Source organism: Terrapene carolina, unplaced genomic scaffold (genome assembly GCF_002925995.2).
Source record: "Terrapene carolina triunguis isolate 2854851 unplaced genomic scaffold, T_m_triunguis-2.0 Scaffold25, whole genome shotgun sequence".
Lineage (NCBI taxonomy): Eukaryota > Metazoa > Chordata > Testudines > Emydidae > Terrapene > Terrapene triunguis.
In genome coordinates this window covers 2,404,639-2,421,943 of record NW_020664376.1, presented here as the reverse complement: position 1 = coordinate 2,421,943, position 17,305 = coordinate 2,404,639, and the positions used below count along the sequence as shown (strand labels likewise).

The following is a 17,305-nucleotide window of genomic DNA, read 5'->3' as shown; positions in this document are numbered from 1 at the left end:
GCTCTTGTAAATACTCATAGGACCACCTTTAGAGCCTTTAGCCATCTGCTTCCTTTTGCACTTGTCTGCTAAAACAGCATTCTTAATAGTGATAACATCTAGGAGAGCAGGTGAGTTTCAGGCTTTGGCATGAACCCCATATACAATTTTTTGTATAAGGACAACATAGCCTTACAGCCGTATCTGAAATTCCCATCAAAAGTGGTGTCGGAATTCTGTTTAAATCAGGTGATAGGTCTGCCAGTCTTCTTTCTTAAACTGCATGCCCATAAGGATGAAGAGAGTTTGCATACTTTTGACATCTGCAGGGCTTTATCTCTTTACATTGACAGGACTAAACCTTTTAGGCCCTTTCCCAAACTGTTCGTATCTTATGCTGAAAAAAATGGGAGGATAAGTGGTCACTGCCATGAGGGGATATCAAATTGGATTTCTTCATGTATACAAACTTGTTATGACTTTGCAAATGTCACCCCACTGGAGAGAATTACTGCTTTTTCTACGAGGGCCCAAGCTGCATCAGTGGCCTCCCCAGTAATGTCCCTATTAGACACCTGCAGAGAAGCAGTGTGGTTCTCAGTTCACATGTTTGTTTGGCACTATGCAACTGTAGAAGCTTCCAGAGCAGACACTCACTTCGGAAAACATGTTCTTCCATTCTTGTTTAAGTAACTTCTGAGTTTCCACCACCATTGGACTGCTTAGTAATCACATAAAGTAGAATATATATGTCTACAAACACTCCAAGAAGAAATAGTTATTTACGCTGGTCTACAATTTTTGAGAAGTCGTCTGCTTCAGAGATAAAATGTGCTATTTATTATGTATTTTGATGTGCTGAATTCAAATATGACAATTAAAACATCTGATTGGCTACTGTTTCTAAGATATTTAAGTTTTTACATTTTGTCTATGTATATTGTGTAGATAGTAGAGTTTTAATCATAAATTGTAAACCTAGGTCTTTTCATGTGTTTATGGTTGCTTTACATGATAATATTTCACCTGTCCTGTTTATGTAACACTTTAAAAATCAGCAAAAGGGTTATATAAATAAAATTTATTATGAAACAAAAGGCAAAAAACTATTCTGTACATAGTTTAGTCCTATTCGGTGTCTACTCGGCGCTTCTTGGCTTGTCTCTTGTATTCATTAAATGGAGCATCTCTTTGTCACTGTCCAGCAATAGTCTGCAAGAATTGATGGGCTCCATTTGCCCTGATAGCGTTTCTCCATTGTTGCAATGTCCTGGTGAAATCGCTCGCCGTGCTCGTTGCTCACTCCTCCGCAGTTCGGTGGGAAAAAATCTAGATGAGAGTGCAAAAAATGTATCTTTAGTGACATGTTGCAACCAAGGCTTTTGTATGCCTTGAGGAGGTTTTCCACCAACAACCTGTAGTTGTCTGCCTTGTTGTTTCCGAGAAAATTTATTGCCACTAACTGGAAGGCTTTCCATGCCGTCTTTTCCTTGCCACGCAGTGCATGGTCAAATGCATCATCTCGAAGAAGTTCACGAATCTGAGGACCAACAAAGACACCTTCCTTTATCTTAGCTTCACTTAACCTTGGAAATTTTCCACGGAGGTACTTGAAAGCTGCTTGTGTTTTGTCAATGGCCTTGACAAAGTTCTTCATCAGACCCAGCGTGATGTGTAAGGGTGGTAACAAAATCTTCCTTGATTCAACAAGCGGTGGATGCTGAACACTTTTCCTCCCAGGCTCCAATGACTGTCAGAGTGGCCAATCTTTCTTGATGTAGTGGGAATCTCTTGCACGACTATCCCATGCGCAGAGAAAACAGCAGTACTTTGTGTATCCAGTCTGCAGACCAAGCAAGAGAGCAACAACCTTCAAATTGCCACAAAGCTGCCACTGATGTTGGTCATAGTTTTTGCACCTCAAAAGTTGTTTCATGTTGTCATAGGTTTCCTTCATATGGACTGCATGACCAACTGGAATTGATGGCAAAACATTGCCATTATGCAGTAAAACAGCTTTAAGACTCGTCTTCGATGAATCAATGAACAGTCTCCACTCATCTGGATCGTGAACGATGTTGAGGGCTGCCATCACACCGTCGATGTTGTTGCAGGCTACAAGATCACCTTCCATGAAGAAGAATGGGACAAAATCCTTTGGATGGTCACGGAACATGGAAACCCTAACATCACCTGCCAGGAGATTCCACTGCTGTAGTCTGGAGCCCAACAGCTCTGCCTTACTCTTGGGTAGTTCCAAATCCCTGACAAGGTCATTCAGTTCACCTTGTGTTATGAGGTGTGGTTCAGAGGAGGAGGATGGGAGAAAATGTGGGTCCTGTGACATTGATGGCTCAGGACCAGAAGTTTCATCCTCTTCCTCGTCTGACTCAAGTGAGAATGATTCTGGTGCATCAGGAACCGGCAGTCCTTCTCCGTGGGGTACTGGGCATATAGCTGATGGAATGTTTGGATAATGCACAGTCCACTTTTTCTTCTTTGACACACCTTTCCCAACTGGAGGCACCATGCAGAAGTAACAATTGCTGGTATGATCTGTTGGCTCTCTCCAAATCATTGGCACTCCAAAAGGCATAGATTTCCTTTTCCTGTTCAACCACTGGCGAAGATTTGTTGCACAAGTGTTGCAGCATATGTGTGGGGCCCACCTCTTGTCCTGATCTCCAATTTTGCAGCCAAAAGAAAGGTGATAGGCTTTCTTAACCATAGTGGTTATACTGCGCTTTTGTGATGCAAAAGTCACTTCACCACAAACATAGCAGAAGTTATCTGCACTGTTCACACAAGTACGAGGCATCTCTGCTCACTTTGGCTAAACAGAAATGTGTCCCTTTGCAAAATCAAACACTGACAAATAAGAGAGCACGACACTGTATGATTTCTAGAGCTGATATAGGGAATATGTTCAGCAGAGTGATGTAAGCTTTGTTATGATTGCATCATCCATGACTTCTAGGAATAACATGATGCAATTCATATCATGTATGACGCAATACCAGCTTCAGATTGCATCATTCATTGTTTTGCCTAAAAAGCAAGTACTGTCCAAACCCAGTCATAGATTTATTCATAGAGCCAGTCAAAGATGTATTTTAGTCATTTCTGGTTTAAATTGAGATCCCTTCCCTTTATAACTCACTTATCCTCCGCCATTCCCAAGTCAAGGGTCGTATATACTGACCCAATAGCATATCTTGAAAACTAGAGCCAATCAACAATTTTAAGCATCATTTTCGTTCTCAGTGACCCAGAATTAGTAAAGTTTGACTACATTTATTTCAGAAGCATTTTGGCTGTAGAGCAGTGTTACCTGTACAGTAACTGTGGCTCTTAGATTTGTTATACACATATATATTCCACAATCCACCCTCTATCCCCACTACTTGGTGCCTAATGTCATCAGGATTCCAGTGTGAAGGAACTGAGAGGGTCGGGTTAGAGGCAAGAGGACATGCAGGGTACATGCACAACCCTTACTGTACTGCTGCTTAAAGTCTCTGTCTTGAGTGTGCTGAATTCATGTGTCCCACTGAATTTTAATTTTTTTTCTGCAGAAAATACATTCTGCCCCAGAAGTGCTGCAGTTCTGCCTTTCGCCCATCAGAAGCTGCTGTGGCGTCAGAATAGCCAGCTGCATACATGCTGCTGGCTATTCTTGCGCCACCCCAGCTTCTGGTGGGCAGAAGGCAGAGCTGCAGCACTTCTGGGGCAGAATGTATCTTCTGTGGGGGGGCGGGGGGAAATTCTGTGCATGCACAGTGGCACAGAATTCTCCCAGGAGTAGAAGTTTATCACAGCACCCTGCCCATGGAGTCAGGTAAGGACAGACAGACAGTGGGGTACACAGGGCTGCTGAGGTGTGTCTTAGACTGGAGTTCAGAATGGCTAGTGGGGGGGACAGATTGGGGTGTGGGCTCAGGAGCTTATAGGGTGACAGCATTGAGCCAGGGGCTGAATAGGAGTCAGGGTGCAAAGCCACATGGGGATGGAGGAGAAGGAGGCTGCAGTGACCCATGGAATGGGGCATGTGGGGACGAGCACATGTGCCTGTCTGAATGGGAGAAGCTTGGGGCCAGCCCAGATGTACATGGGGGAGGTTCCCCAACTCCCTAACAACTCGCCCCTACCTCCACCCCAAAAATCCTGTTCCATACTTCTCCTACCCCCACCCAACAACCCTCCAGGTTCACTCCAGGCTCCTTCCCTCTCTCTCAGCTCCTCCGTTTCCCCTGACTCCCCCAAGCCTTTGCACTCCTTCTGACAGGTGCAGGAAATGCAGTTCTGTATTGTAATTTACATGAATTACTCAAAGTTCTGTATTAATATGCCTAGTAAAAATTACCAGAATCTTTTTGTAGTTTGTATGGTTACAGACATACTTGCTGATAGATATTTTGAAATAAATTACAAAAATAATTGAAACTGGCATGACTATATTGTGTTGTTTTGACAAATAAAATATGGAGAATTTTGCAGAATTTTTAATTTTGATTTAATTTTAATTAAGAATTCCCCCAGGAATAATAGCTGGAAACCAGTCTGGCTCGCCTGTGTGTTAGTACTGTTAAAATAGGTATTAGATTTATAAAAATGCATTTAGTGTTTAGACATTATGAAATGCTTGTGTATTGCTGCATGTATTAATCTCACATTTAACGTGGGATACAGATATTATAAGGTAATATTAAAGTGTTTGCTTGGTAACTATAAAAGTATTTGCTCTGAAACTGTAAACCTAGTCAGGAGAGAAGCATTACTAGTTTACTAAAAGAGGTGTCATCTCCTGCCTAATAAAAGAAGGCCCATAGACACCAGACAAACCGTTGTGGAACAGCAGTGGACAAAAGACTTGTTTGCTTTCCCTTCCCCCCCCCCCCCCCCCCCCCCCCCCCACACACACACACACACCCAGGAAGAGATGTACGCAAGCACTTGTTGCATCAGCTTGAACTCTGGGGGGAAGGGAATAAAAATCTTTGTCAAGAAGAAATTATCTCTATGCTGCTTGAACTCTGAAGATTTCTAAGCATAAGCAAGGGATCACCAGCTGCTTAGTGTGGGTTGGCCCTAAAGGACATGTAGAACTTTCATATTATAGCAGCTTATATTACCTTTTGGAACTAATACTATAACTCGTGTGTGTGTTCACCTGCTTTAACCTGGTAAATAACTCTCATTTATTTTTCTTAGTTAATAAATCTTTAGTTAGTTTATTATAGGATTGGCTACAAGGGTTGTCTTTGGTGAGAGCTAGGGTGAAGTTGACCAGGGGTAAGTGACTGGTCCTTTGGAACTGGGAGTAACCTGAATATTGTTGTAATTTTTGGTATAAGGGACCATCTGTCACAAAAGCAAGCTTGCTTAGGTAGCAAGATAGACTTGGGTGTCCAAGGGGACTGTCTGTGACTCCATGTTAAGACTGTTATAGTGCTTGAGGAGTTCACACTTGATACTTGGTTGGTGAAATCTAAGTATAGAACTCACAGCCAGTTTGGGGGTTTGTGCCCCGCTTCTTCACAGTCTGCCCTGAGGTTGGTACCCACACTCCTGAGAAACTCCAGATAGCTTGACACTAAGGAACAGTTTCTTGTGCAATCTATTCCTTGTTATTGATAGGATCTTCCTGAGGGTTAAGACAGCAAGATGCAAGTTTTCTTGTTCTGTGGTAAATCTCTGTTGTATTCCCGACCCCCATCCCCCCGAGCAGAATTAAGCATGTGTTTAAATCTGAAATGCGCACAGATTTAGAATTGTATTGTAATTTTGGCACTGCTCTATGATGTATAATTTTTTATATTTTTATTTTTTAGGAGGCAGCTTTCAGAAAGGTTGTGCAAGCAACTATGGTGAGAGATCGTCAGCATGGACCAGTCGTAGAACTCAACAGAATACAGGTAATGTAACTAAAGCTGTGATTGTAATGTGTGGCTAACTCTGGTGTTTATAGTGCAAAAGCAAATGAAATTAATTATGTGCTCTTATAAGGACTGCTTCTTTAAGTGAGTGATCCTCTCATGGACTACATCCCACCAGCTTTGATTCCACAGCTTTCTTTTGGCAGTTACCCTCAATCATTAAACAAAGCATTGTATGTCTACACAGCAGTGTAAGCCTGGGCTCAAGCCTGACACCACCCCGCCCTTTGCATCCACACACCAATTGTGCTAACCTATGGCTCGAATCTAGGGTCCCAGGACCCTGCAGGGCTGGAGGGTCCAAGCCCATGTTAAGCTGTGACCTAGGGTCCAACCCCTATTGCTTTCCTGCATGCACATGGCCCCAGTTTGACTTGGGTCCCAGTAGACTTCCAGATGTATCCCAGAGATCCTTGGGGCAACTTCCTTAGTTCTCTCTATGCCGACAGTATGTGGTGCAGTCTGTTGTACTCTATTGCAAATGGAAGCCACATCTCCCTTTGCAAACAGCAGCAGCTCAGATCAGCATTAACCCATTGTCTGCTGAACACTGGTCTGCGAGCATGCTATATGAGAGCCTGCAGGGTTTTCAATGGAGATGGATCAGAAGACGCTGTTTGCAAATAGAGTTGCTTCCTGGTCAAAGTGCACAACCAGGTTTTCGTGCATGCTGCCCGGGCACCCCTGCGCATGCAGCCCCAGGAGGGGCCTGGGAGCAAGGGCAGGAGAGCGGAGTGGGGACTAAGCAGATGCCCTGCAGGTACGGGGAGTGGCAGAGCTCTCCGCTCTGTGCAGCTGGGGAAGGATGAGTCCAACACCCCAGCCGCTCCCCCTCCCTGCAGGGCAGCCACTTGGTCTCTCTCTGGCCCCCTGTCCCTCCTGGGGCTGTGCATGTGGGGGTGTCTAGGCAGCGTGCACTGTCAGGGTGGCGTGTGGGAGCCAATCCTAAAACCTTCCCACAGCGTCAGTGTCTCAGGCTCCTCCTCGCTGCTATCCAGAGCTTGCCTTTAGCAGAGAGCAAAGCTGGCGGTGCGGAAGTGTCTCCCAGCTGCCAGGGTGTTGGGAGTCATCACTCCCCCAGCTATGCTGAGCCTGGAGCTCTGCCACTCCCTCTGCCTGCAAAGCAGCTGCTTGATCCCATTCTGCTCTCTCCCTCCCCCACCTTCCCTGCGGCTGCATGTGTAGAGGCACCCAGGCAGTATGCACTGTGAGGGCGGTGAGTGGGAGCCAGCCCCAAAACTTCTCCTCCTGGGAATCCCTTATGCCCGCCTTCCCAGTGTGGCAGGGGCAGGAATAAGGGATCCACAGGGAGTACTGGAGCACACTGCACTCCAAGGCCTGGGACTGCACTTCACCGCTCCACGGCAGCCAGGCTGGGGGGTGTATGTGTGTGTTTTTCCTCTGAAACGTCAAAACAGACAAAATACAAAACCAAACAAAAAAACCCCTTCACTGAACATCCCAGTTTAAAAGTTAAGAATCACAATATTTCATGGTAATAGTTTGACAGCCGTGGAGACTTACGTCCTAATTATCCTGAGAACAGGGGCTGCCAGTGTGACTCAGCCTACAAGTGGAGAGCCCAATTCTCAGATTAGATGGCAGATCAGTATAAAGCCTTCTGAAACTGCAGCAATTCTACTGAGACAGCCACCAAAGGAGCTAATTATGCAATTTAGGTACCCGTGCTTCTTGTGGGCACCGGAGTCCCATCCATCGTACCGTCACAGTTAGGAGTTTTCCCACAGTGCAATAGGTTTGTAGGGCTAGAGTGTCAACACTGGGTGGGGGTGCTAGGGACTGGCTACTTTGGTTCAAGCACGGGTCAGATAATCCCTTAACCTAGGGTTAAAATGTCGGGTAGATGCTCAAGCCCAGGGTTCCCTGACATGGGTCAGCTGACTTGAGTCCCACTAACCATAGGCTTACATTGCTGTGTAGATTTACCCAAAAAATCAGAGAGACTATTAGAAAGATAAAATAAACTCGGTTGAATGTGCTTATTTATGTCTATTGCTCTGTGTACTCTGGCATGCTAGATTACATTATGCAGCATGGGATCCCTTGTGTACAACAGGGCTGTATTAATTTCTGTGGCTGATTGGCAATTACCTAGCAATGCCAACTGATCAAATAATTTGAAAGCCTGCTTGGCTCTTAAAAAGTGAGGGAAAATGGTAGGAAGGTGTAGAAGGAGCTGAACACTGCTTTGGAGGGAGCAGGGGTTGTGAAGACATTCAGGGATATGGATTTCTAAGGTGAAGGGATGATATCATCCATGTCTAGATCCTAAATCCTGTGGGAGTGGAGCTCCCCTTTGAATGACTAACGGGCTGCACATCTGAGGAAATCTTCTGCCTTGACCAACTCTTGCAGGAGCAGAGCTCTGTGCCTGCACAATTTAGGAGCCCTGAATGACAGCTGTATTTACTATAACCATCTCCTACTCCCTTCAAGATCTTCAGTCCTTCATTCTGCTATAAGCCACCTTTCAGTCAGCCATGCAGTGCTGATCTCCTGTAGACCCCTTAAATAGCAGAATAACAAGCTAAGGTTTATAAAATGTGAGGGAAATTGCCATTTTGTTTAACTTTGTGGCACAGATTTATACATCTTGGCAAAAAGGTAACTTTTTTGGCCATTTGTGTGGTTGCTTGATTGTTATATGTGTCTGGCTATCCTACCCTTCCTCCCTCACCTTCATGTTGGCAACTGCTGTTTTTCTCCTCTCTCTGTGTAAGATTTCACATTTATTAATACTGATTCCCCCCACATTGTCTACAGCCCCCAATGCCCTAATCTCTCCAAGACATTTTGTAGCTTGGTTATTTCCTACATTGTCTGATCCCTGCAATTGAATTTACACAGAGCGCTTCCAGATCAGAGATATAAGGCAGCATTTTGGGATACAGAATTGTGCACTTCCTTTTTAGTAGGTTTAAACACTTTGTATTTGTTGCGAAGGGTGGGGCTGGGCGGGGGGAAGGGGAGGGTAACCCCAGTAGACAAAATTTCTGGAGTGGACTACAACTATCAAGACGTCTTGTGCTTGACAGTGTGACAAGCACATATGTGGACCATCTCGTGAAAATCCAAGGACTTACATAATATGAAGAGAAAATGATAGATTTTGTATATGTCTGTATACCCCTGCATTGTCACATGAGTTTATCTTGATTTTGCTTACATGACTGAAGCGCATTTTAAAATGCCCTCAAGTATAATTAGGGAACAGGATATTAAACTCTTGTCCTTTCTTGGGTATCACATGTGGTCACATTGAGGGAAGTGGTTATTATGAGAGGATTCTTTTCCCCCATCACTGACGTTGACCAATGTAATGCCAAGCCTTAGGCCAGACAGGCCTTTTCCGCGAATATTTCTGTAACATTGAATAGTAAAGTACTGTTTCACTTAAACTGACTAGAACTCAAACTTATATAGCCCTTTTGCTTTTTGTCCTTTCATGTTATGGTACATAGTATAGAAAGCTGGAAATCTAACTTTTTATGGAATTAGATCAGCCAAATTAATTTTTTAAAAATTGGAATGATCTGACACTTTTGTTAATGAACAGAAATATATTCTGCTTTGTTTATACTGCCTGCTGCCTCATCACATCATGGAATTCCCTATAAATATTTAAAGACTTTTTGCTAGCCCACCTCTCCTGACATAATGCTATGTAATATAAAGAGAGTGCTGCAGCTTTGAATTTTTTTTTGAGAAGCTTGACTAAGAGCATCTTCAGCTTAGCTTCCTTCTACTTGTGTTTACTTCCCATACTCTCAAATTACCTTTCAGTAGTGCAGTTTCCTCATATCTATAACTTAAATGAGTAAGGTCCTATTTGAATCATGGGATGATTGTCCAAAAATTGCAATTGAGTTGTGGACAAGCCATGGAAAATCGTGGAAAAGTAATAATAGACCTTATTATTTGCAGTTATAAGGTCCATTATTACATATTCACGATTTTTCCCTGTTGGCTGCCCGGGGACTCAGAACGGGGGCCTGGAGCTGACAGTGGCTACCCAGGGCTGAGAGCAGGGGCCCCTGCTGTTGGCCACCCCAGGCAGCCAAGGCTCCCATTCTCAAAATTGCGGTGGAAACCTAATAATTGCAGTATTCACAGTTTCCACAATATCGTGAATTAAGAAGGGCTTTATAGAGGAGGCAGTAGCATCTAAGATGTTTGGGTTCACTTCCTCATGCCTGTTGTTTTCATCGTGGAGTAGGTTAATGAAAACAGGATTTTACCCTGTCCTTCCAATCTTCATTGAGCTTGGATCCTTAAACCCAATCCCACCTGAAACAAACTGGTAGCTGCAGGGTCCCACTTTGTGTCAGGACCAGAAGCATTATTCTAGCCCAGAGGTGTCATAGATGTGAAGGCTAGATAGGACAATTATCAACTAGTCTGACCTCCTGCATAACACCAGCCATAGAACCTCACCCAGTAACTTCTCCATCAAGCCCATAACTTCTGTTCGAGCTCTTTTAGAAACATCTAGTCTTGATTTAAAGACTTCAGGTGATGTAGATTCCATCATGTTACACTAGGTAAGTCTAATAGTTAATTACCCTCACTGTTAAAAATTTACACCTTATTTCCCATCTGATTTTTCTAGCATCCAACCATTGGCTGTTATTGTAGTTATTCCTTTTTTCTGTTATGTAGTTATTCCTTTTTCTGCTAGATAAAGAGCCATCTATTATCAGAAACCATATAGGTACTTGTAGTTTGTGATCAAGTCACTTCTTAACCTTCTCTTGGACAAACTAAATTGATTGAGCTGCTTTAGTCTCTTAACTATCAGGTATGTTTTCCAGACCTTAAATAATTTTTCAGCATCCTTTTTGAAGTATGGAAACCAGAACTGGACATGGTATTACAGTACTGGTCTCACTAATGTGGTCAGTATCAAAGTGATTTGAAGGAGGGCCATGTTTACTTATTGTCCATGGGTTGGGATATAAATTCAGGACTTAATACTCCCCTCAATTCATGCCTAATCTCCCACAGATATGAGTGAAAAGTTTGGCATCACTACACTTCTATTTATTATTTATTTGTTCAAATCCTTATTGTCAGTGCCACTGATGAGAACCCTCTCCCACTTTTAGGCTGCCACTTCTTCTGGTCTTGGTTCTCTTTCCCCTTTTCTGTTTCTCTTCTTTATTTGTGAGGCTCCTCTGTTTCCCCCCCGCCTCTACATTTTCTTCCCTTCAACAACACGCAATTCCCACGCTTAATTCCTCTCTTGTTCCTAAAATGATCATTAATAGTTAAGGTTGACACTGCAGTGGGGCATCGTTGTCCTTTGACATTTAAATGAGATTGATAGGGAACAGGGAGTTCCTCCCTCTGAGTCATTGTTTCAGGCTTTCTGCAGATCAGTTTACACTCGGTTCATGTTTAAAAGATTATCTCTGCAGAGGGCTAGAAAAATTATTTTTTAATGAAAGTTGAAATTTCCACTATCTGAGGTTGCCAAGGCTACATATAAATAAATCATGAGAGCTGGATCCATCCCTATTCTAGCCTTTTCCCTAAAACATTAATAAATGCTACATATTCCTAAATGATCTGGAAAAGGGGTAAACAGTGAGGTGGCAGAGTTTGCAGATGATGCAAAATTATTCAAGATAATTAAGTCCGAACCTGACTGCAAAGAGTTACAAAGGCATCTCACAAAACAGGTGACCAGGCAACAAAATGGCAGATGAAATTTAGTGTTGATAAATGCAAAATAATGGATATTGGGAAACGTAGTCCCAACTATACATACAAAATGGAGTCTAAATTAGCTGTTCCCACTCAAGAGAAAGATCGTGGAGTCATTGTGGATAGTTCTCTGAAAATGTCCACTCAATGTGCAGCAGCAATCAAAAAAGCTAACTTTAGGAGCCATTAGGAAAGTGATAGATGATAAGACAGAAAATATAATGCCACTATATAAATCCATGGTACGCCCACATGTTGAATACCGCGTGCAGTTCTGGTTTCCCAATCTCAAAAAAGATGTATTAGAATTGGAAAAAGTATAGAGAAAGGCAAGAAAAACTATTAGGGATCTGGAACAGCTTGCATATGGGAAGGTATTAAAAAGTCTGGGACTGGTCAGCTTAGAAAGGAGAGGACTGAGGTGGGATATGACAGAGGTCTATAAAATCATGAATGGCATGGACAAAGTGAAAAGAACATAACACAAGAACCAAGGGTGAAATTAATAGGCAGCGGGTTTAAAACAAATGTAAGAAAGTACTTCTTTACATAACACCCAGTCAACCTGTGGAATTCATTACCAGGAGATGTTGTGAAGGCCAAAAGTATATAACTGGGTTCAAAAAAGCATTAGATAAGTTCATAGAGGATAGATCCATTAATGGCTATTAACCAAGATAGTCAGGGATGCAATCCTGTGCTGTGGGTGTCCTTAAACTTCTTACTGCTAGAAGCTGTTACTGGACTACTTGATAAATTCCTGTTCTGTTCACTCCCTGTGACGCATCTGACACCGGCCACTGTCGGAAGATAGGATATTGGGCTAGCTGAACCGCTGGTCTGTCCCAGTATGGTCATTATGTTCGTTCTTCCCCCGTTGCTTCACTTTTGCTTTGGGTGATGGATCAGAAAGGCTGAGGTGGGGAAATGTCTTAGTAGGAGGCAATAGTGGAAATTTAAACTGATTCTGTCTCTTTGTGCCTGGGGGAGGGTGGGGCAGTTGGAGGAGAATGTATGGTAGTAAGAGCCTGGCAGGAAGGGGAGATTGCATCTCTAAAAAACCCTGGGCCATTTGAAATTGGACTGTGGACCATCAGTGTATATATCAAAGTTAGCCTGTGTAAATTCCTTGGCATAGGTACGGTCTTGTGTGAGTACAGTGCCAAGCATGTCAACAATACTCAATAAACATTGTTATGGTCTGATGTAACACAATGTGGTACAGCCATATTATAACATGCACTTGTTCACTTGTTAGGTAAAGCGTTCTAGAAGTAAAGGTGGATTGGCTGGTCCTGATGGTACAAAGTCAGTGTTTGGTCAAATGTGTGCTAAAATGAGTTCCTTCAGTCCAGACAGTCTTCTCCTACCTCATCGTGTTTGGAAAGTAAAGTTTGTTGGTAAGAATTACTTTTTTCTCAACCCTACTTCCCCCCGTAACCATATTCTTTTATTCCTTTTGGGGGATGGGGGGTGGTATTACAGCAGAGCATGGGGAAAAATAAAATGCTTTAAATGTTCAGCAGTGCAAAGGCCATTTTCCAAGAAATTCAGGCCCCATGTTTACGTTTTGTATCAGTAGAAAGATGAGGAACTTTAAAAATCAAAGATGCAGATTTCTAACCCAAATGTAACTCTGAAATTGAACCTGGCTAGTTAATTTTCACTAAACTCACAATTTGCATTTTACTTTGCTTTAATGGTGAAAAGTAAACTAGATTAGGATGTTGCTAATAAACTTCCAATCTATGGCTATATTGACATTTTTAGAACTGAATCAAAGTGAAAGATGTGTTAAAATATTCCCTAAGAACCTTATGTTCACTGAATCTTTTATTTTTCCTGCCATCCTCCTGCTTCCTTATTTTGCCCAATGGTGACACAGTAATAATACCTGGTAGCTTTAAGAGAGAATACAGTTTAACCAGGAGTTTAAAAATATCGTAGTATAACTTAAAATAGGATTAATTGAAACTACTCTTAATCAAGGTCATGTTGATTAAGCAGAGTAATTTGTTTTGTTTCTTTTTGTTGTGTTCTTAAACGCTAACTTTGCAGTCCACAAATGTTTTAAAATGTCTGGCTGTTTATGGTAACGCTTATACAAGGTTGTAAAATAATCATGTCCGTCAAGGAGGAAACTGTATTATAGAACCAACATTTAAAATGCATTAAATTATTTTATCAATATGACAATGCAGCTTTTAAATACAATTTTTCTATTTATCCATTGCAAAGGAGAAATATTAATACATTTAATTCAGGACTGCATTTGGAAATGTTCTTGAAATGATCTGCACGTTTAAACCCACTTTTTGTTTTCACAAGGCGAGTCTGTGGATGACTGTGGTGGAGGTTACAGTGAATCAATAGCAGAAATGTGTGAAGAGCTCCAGAATGGGCTTACCCCTCTCCTCATTGTGACCCCGAATGGAAGAGATGAATCTGGAGCAAATAGAGATTGCTTCCTGTTAAACCCTGCTTCCAAGTCTCTCTTACATATGAACATGTTTCGTTTCCTGGGTAAATTTCTTAGCAGCACTGTAATAACTTTACCAAATCTTTGACCATGTGAAGTGTGTAGAATTTAAAACATAAAAGGGAGGGATAGTTCAGTTGTTTGAGCATTGGCCTGCTAAACCCAGGGTTGTGAGTTCAATCCTTGAGGGGTCCATTTAGGGATCTGGGGCAAAAATCTGTCTGGGGATTGGTCCTGCTTTGAGCAGGGGGTTGGACTAGATGACCTCCTGAGGTCCCTTCCAACCCTGATATTTTATGATTCATATTTTTTACATGTCCAGGTGTGCTGCTGGGCATTGCTATCAGAACTGGCAGCCCGCTAAGCCTCAATCTGGCAGAACCAGTATGGAAACAGCTGGCAGGGATGAACCTAACAATTGCTGATCTCAGTGAGGTAAGTATGCAGTTTTTGATCATAGATCTAAGGACATGTCTACCTTATGGGGACTGTTCCAGCACAGCTATGGTGCTGTAGCTATCCCAACATGTACCTGCAGTATAGATGCAGTGTGTACACTGTCGTCATAAGGGATTTTTCCTGAACTACGGTTGCTACATTGATAGAAGCATTTTTCTGCCAATCTGGCTGTGTTTACTTTGGGGGTTAGGTCATCAATAGCCATGTTGCTCAGGGATATGGATTTTTTTACATTCCTGAGTGATGTAGCTTCATGTCCTTAATTTTAAGTGTTGAATAGGCCTAATTTACAGAAAGCGAGAGAGAAGTTAGCATAAGTTCTCTACATGAGACTGACTTTCTGCAGCTGTAGATTGTTGCATTTTGACTAACCTTTTTAGCTTTAAGACAGTGTAAAGCTCTGTTTTGTCCTTAAAGTTAGAAATTTAAATAAATTTAAGTCTTATGAAAAGAGTTAAACTAATTGTTTGAATTACAGAACACCGTGAAACCTGTCTTAAGGTATCACAAAGGGAAATGAGAATCTGGTTGCTTAAAGGGGACTTTCCAGTAAAGATGGATCAAAATTATACACACAACACTCCTGAATTGTTTGGAGTGGACTTCTAGGACAAGAAGTTGTGTGGTGTAAGGGATGGTCTTTTATGCAGTTTAATTGTATTGCTACCCTTATAGTAAAAGCTAATCTCCAGAGGTACACTTCTGTATATTTTTGCTCTTGAGTTTGTGTCTAGAAGGAGACCAGGCAGGAACCTCCACAGCTTTGAACATTTAAAATTTTAGAGATGTTTTTATGAGGGGCAGTGTGGCCCAGTGGGCAGAACACTGGACTGGACTCAAGAGTCAGGAGACATTTCAGGCTCTGCCACTGACCTGCTGGGTGATCTTGGGCAAGTTACATCACCTTTCTGCGTCTGTTTCCCCATCTGTAATATGAGGATAATGATACTGACCTCTTTTGTAAAGCACCATGAGATCTAAAGGCGAACAGCACTATATAAGAGCTAAACACTTCTATTAGGATCTTTGTTACAAGAGCAGTTCCTTTCAAGTTGCAGTCAGCAGAGAAGTTTTGTAAGGGCCATATTATCTCAGCTCACAGCAGTGCTTAACAACTTCACAGCACCTCATTCATACATTTTCCCGGGTTCTTACCTGTCTCTTGAGTCAGTTTTTTACTGTTAAAAAAAGATTTTTTTTTCTTTCATTGATATGCTTTGAAGATGCCTGTAATATTGTATGAATATTAGAGGTTCTCTGTTTGCCTGATTATTTTTATGTTTTCTGTATGGTTACAAGGAGTTAATTGCAACAGGAGTGGTAGCCCTTTAGTTACCAATCCTTAAAAGGACAATGCAGGTGATTGTCTGTCTGTCTGTCTCTATTGGGGAAAGGTTCCAGCATGTAACCCCAGGGGAACTTTCAAGCTGGAAAACTCAACCAAAGAACTTTGGAGCAGATAAAAAAATCTGAGCCCCTGAGCTTGAAGGTGTAGTGGGGAGACACACGCAAGGGGACTGCAGGAGTTGCAGACTGTCCCTCTCACACTGAGGTTGGGGTACCCGGCATAAGGCCATGCCTGCCTAAATTTTAGGTTAGACAGTTAAACATGTTGACAGTTTGTGTTACTATCCCTTAGCTTTTGTTATGATTTATTCTTGCGGTTGAGTAGGGTTACCATATAGCAGTCCTGGAAAAAGAGGACACTCCAAGGGGCCCCGGCCCCGCCCCAACTCCCCCCCCCCGAACGTTCCTCCCCCTGCTCCTCCCCCTCCCCTGCTTCCCGCGAATCAGATGTTCGCGGGAAGCCTGAAACAGGCAGGCAGCAGGTAAGCTGGCGGGGGGGACCGCGAGGAGGCGTGGCCCAGTCCGCCCGCCCCCGCCGGAGCGGCTCCCTTCGGCGGCCGGCCAAGAGGCTTTGGCCCCGACGGCTTCGGCTTGGGCCCTGGGGTGCCGGCCCCGGCCCTGGCCGAGCAGCGCCGGCCGGTGGCCGAGCACCCCCAGCCCCGGTCCCAGCGGCTCCGGCCCGGCTTGGCTCGGGCCACGGTTCTGGCTGAGCGGCGCCGGCCGGCGGCAGCATCCCAGCTCGCAGCCGCCTCCTCCCGGGCTCCGGCTGCCGCTGTGCTGGGGAGAGCGGCGGGAGCCGGGTAAGTTGGAGCCCGGGGAGGAGGCGGTCCCCTTACCATGCCTCCCTATTTTCCAGGACATGTCCCCCTTTTTGGAAATTCTTCCCGGACGGGGATTTGAGGACCAAAAAGCCGGACATGTCTGGAAAATCCGGACGTATGGTAACCCTACGGTTGAGATTAAACAATACTTTGTTCTGCAAGGGTTGTTTTGGATCACTCTTTTCATACTGGTCACAGGAAAGTCTTGCAGGTCTCGAATCTAGTCAGGCCTGTTGAGGAATGATGGTTTACACAGGGTACCTTACTTCACCACCCAGTCTGAGAGTGGGAGAACCATGGGATTCCCAATTCTGCCCCAGGGAAGTAAAGTGCAGGCCTGACATCTGGAAGAGGTGCACTCAGAGACAGAAGGGGTCAATGCTGCAGCTAGCCCTGAACTGTGACAACACTGGCCCTGCTTTGTGCATACTGTTTGTATTGTTGTTGCTCCTGGAATGTATTATCCTTTTTCTTATCTGTGTCAGGTTGTTTGATGCTTACTGCTCTGAGAATTCACTTAACATATCAATCCATGTTCTTGTCAAGCATGGGGTTAC

At 43.4% G+C, this 17,305-nt stretch overlaps 1 protein-coding gene across 1 annotated transcript in view; it reads left to right on the top strand.

Annotated features, from left to right (window-relative positions):
- The window catches only part of LOC113406304 (E3 ubiquitin-protein ligase HERC2-like), a 216,767-nt gene that overhangs the window by 193,694 nt on the left and 5,768 nt on the right, over nucleotides 1-17,305 (top strand). The window contains exons 86-89 of the mRNA XM_026650394.1: nucleotides 5,811-5,894; nucleotides 12,901-13,042; nucleotides 13,971-14,165; nucleotides 14,444-14,556. Coding sequence (XP_026506179.1) covers nucleotides 5,811-5,894; nucleotides 12,901-13,042; nucleotides 13,971-14,165; nucleotides 14,444-14,556 — 534 coding nt within the window. The remainder of the gene's footprint in view (nucleotides 1-5,810; nucleotides 5,895-12,900; nucleotides 13,043-13,970; nucleotides 14,166-14,443; nucleotides 14,557-17,305) is intronic.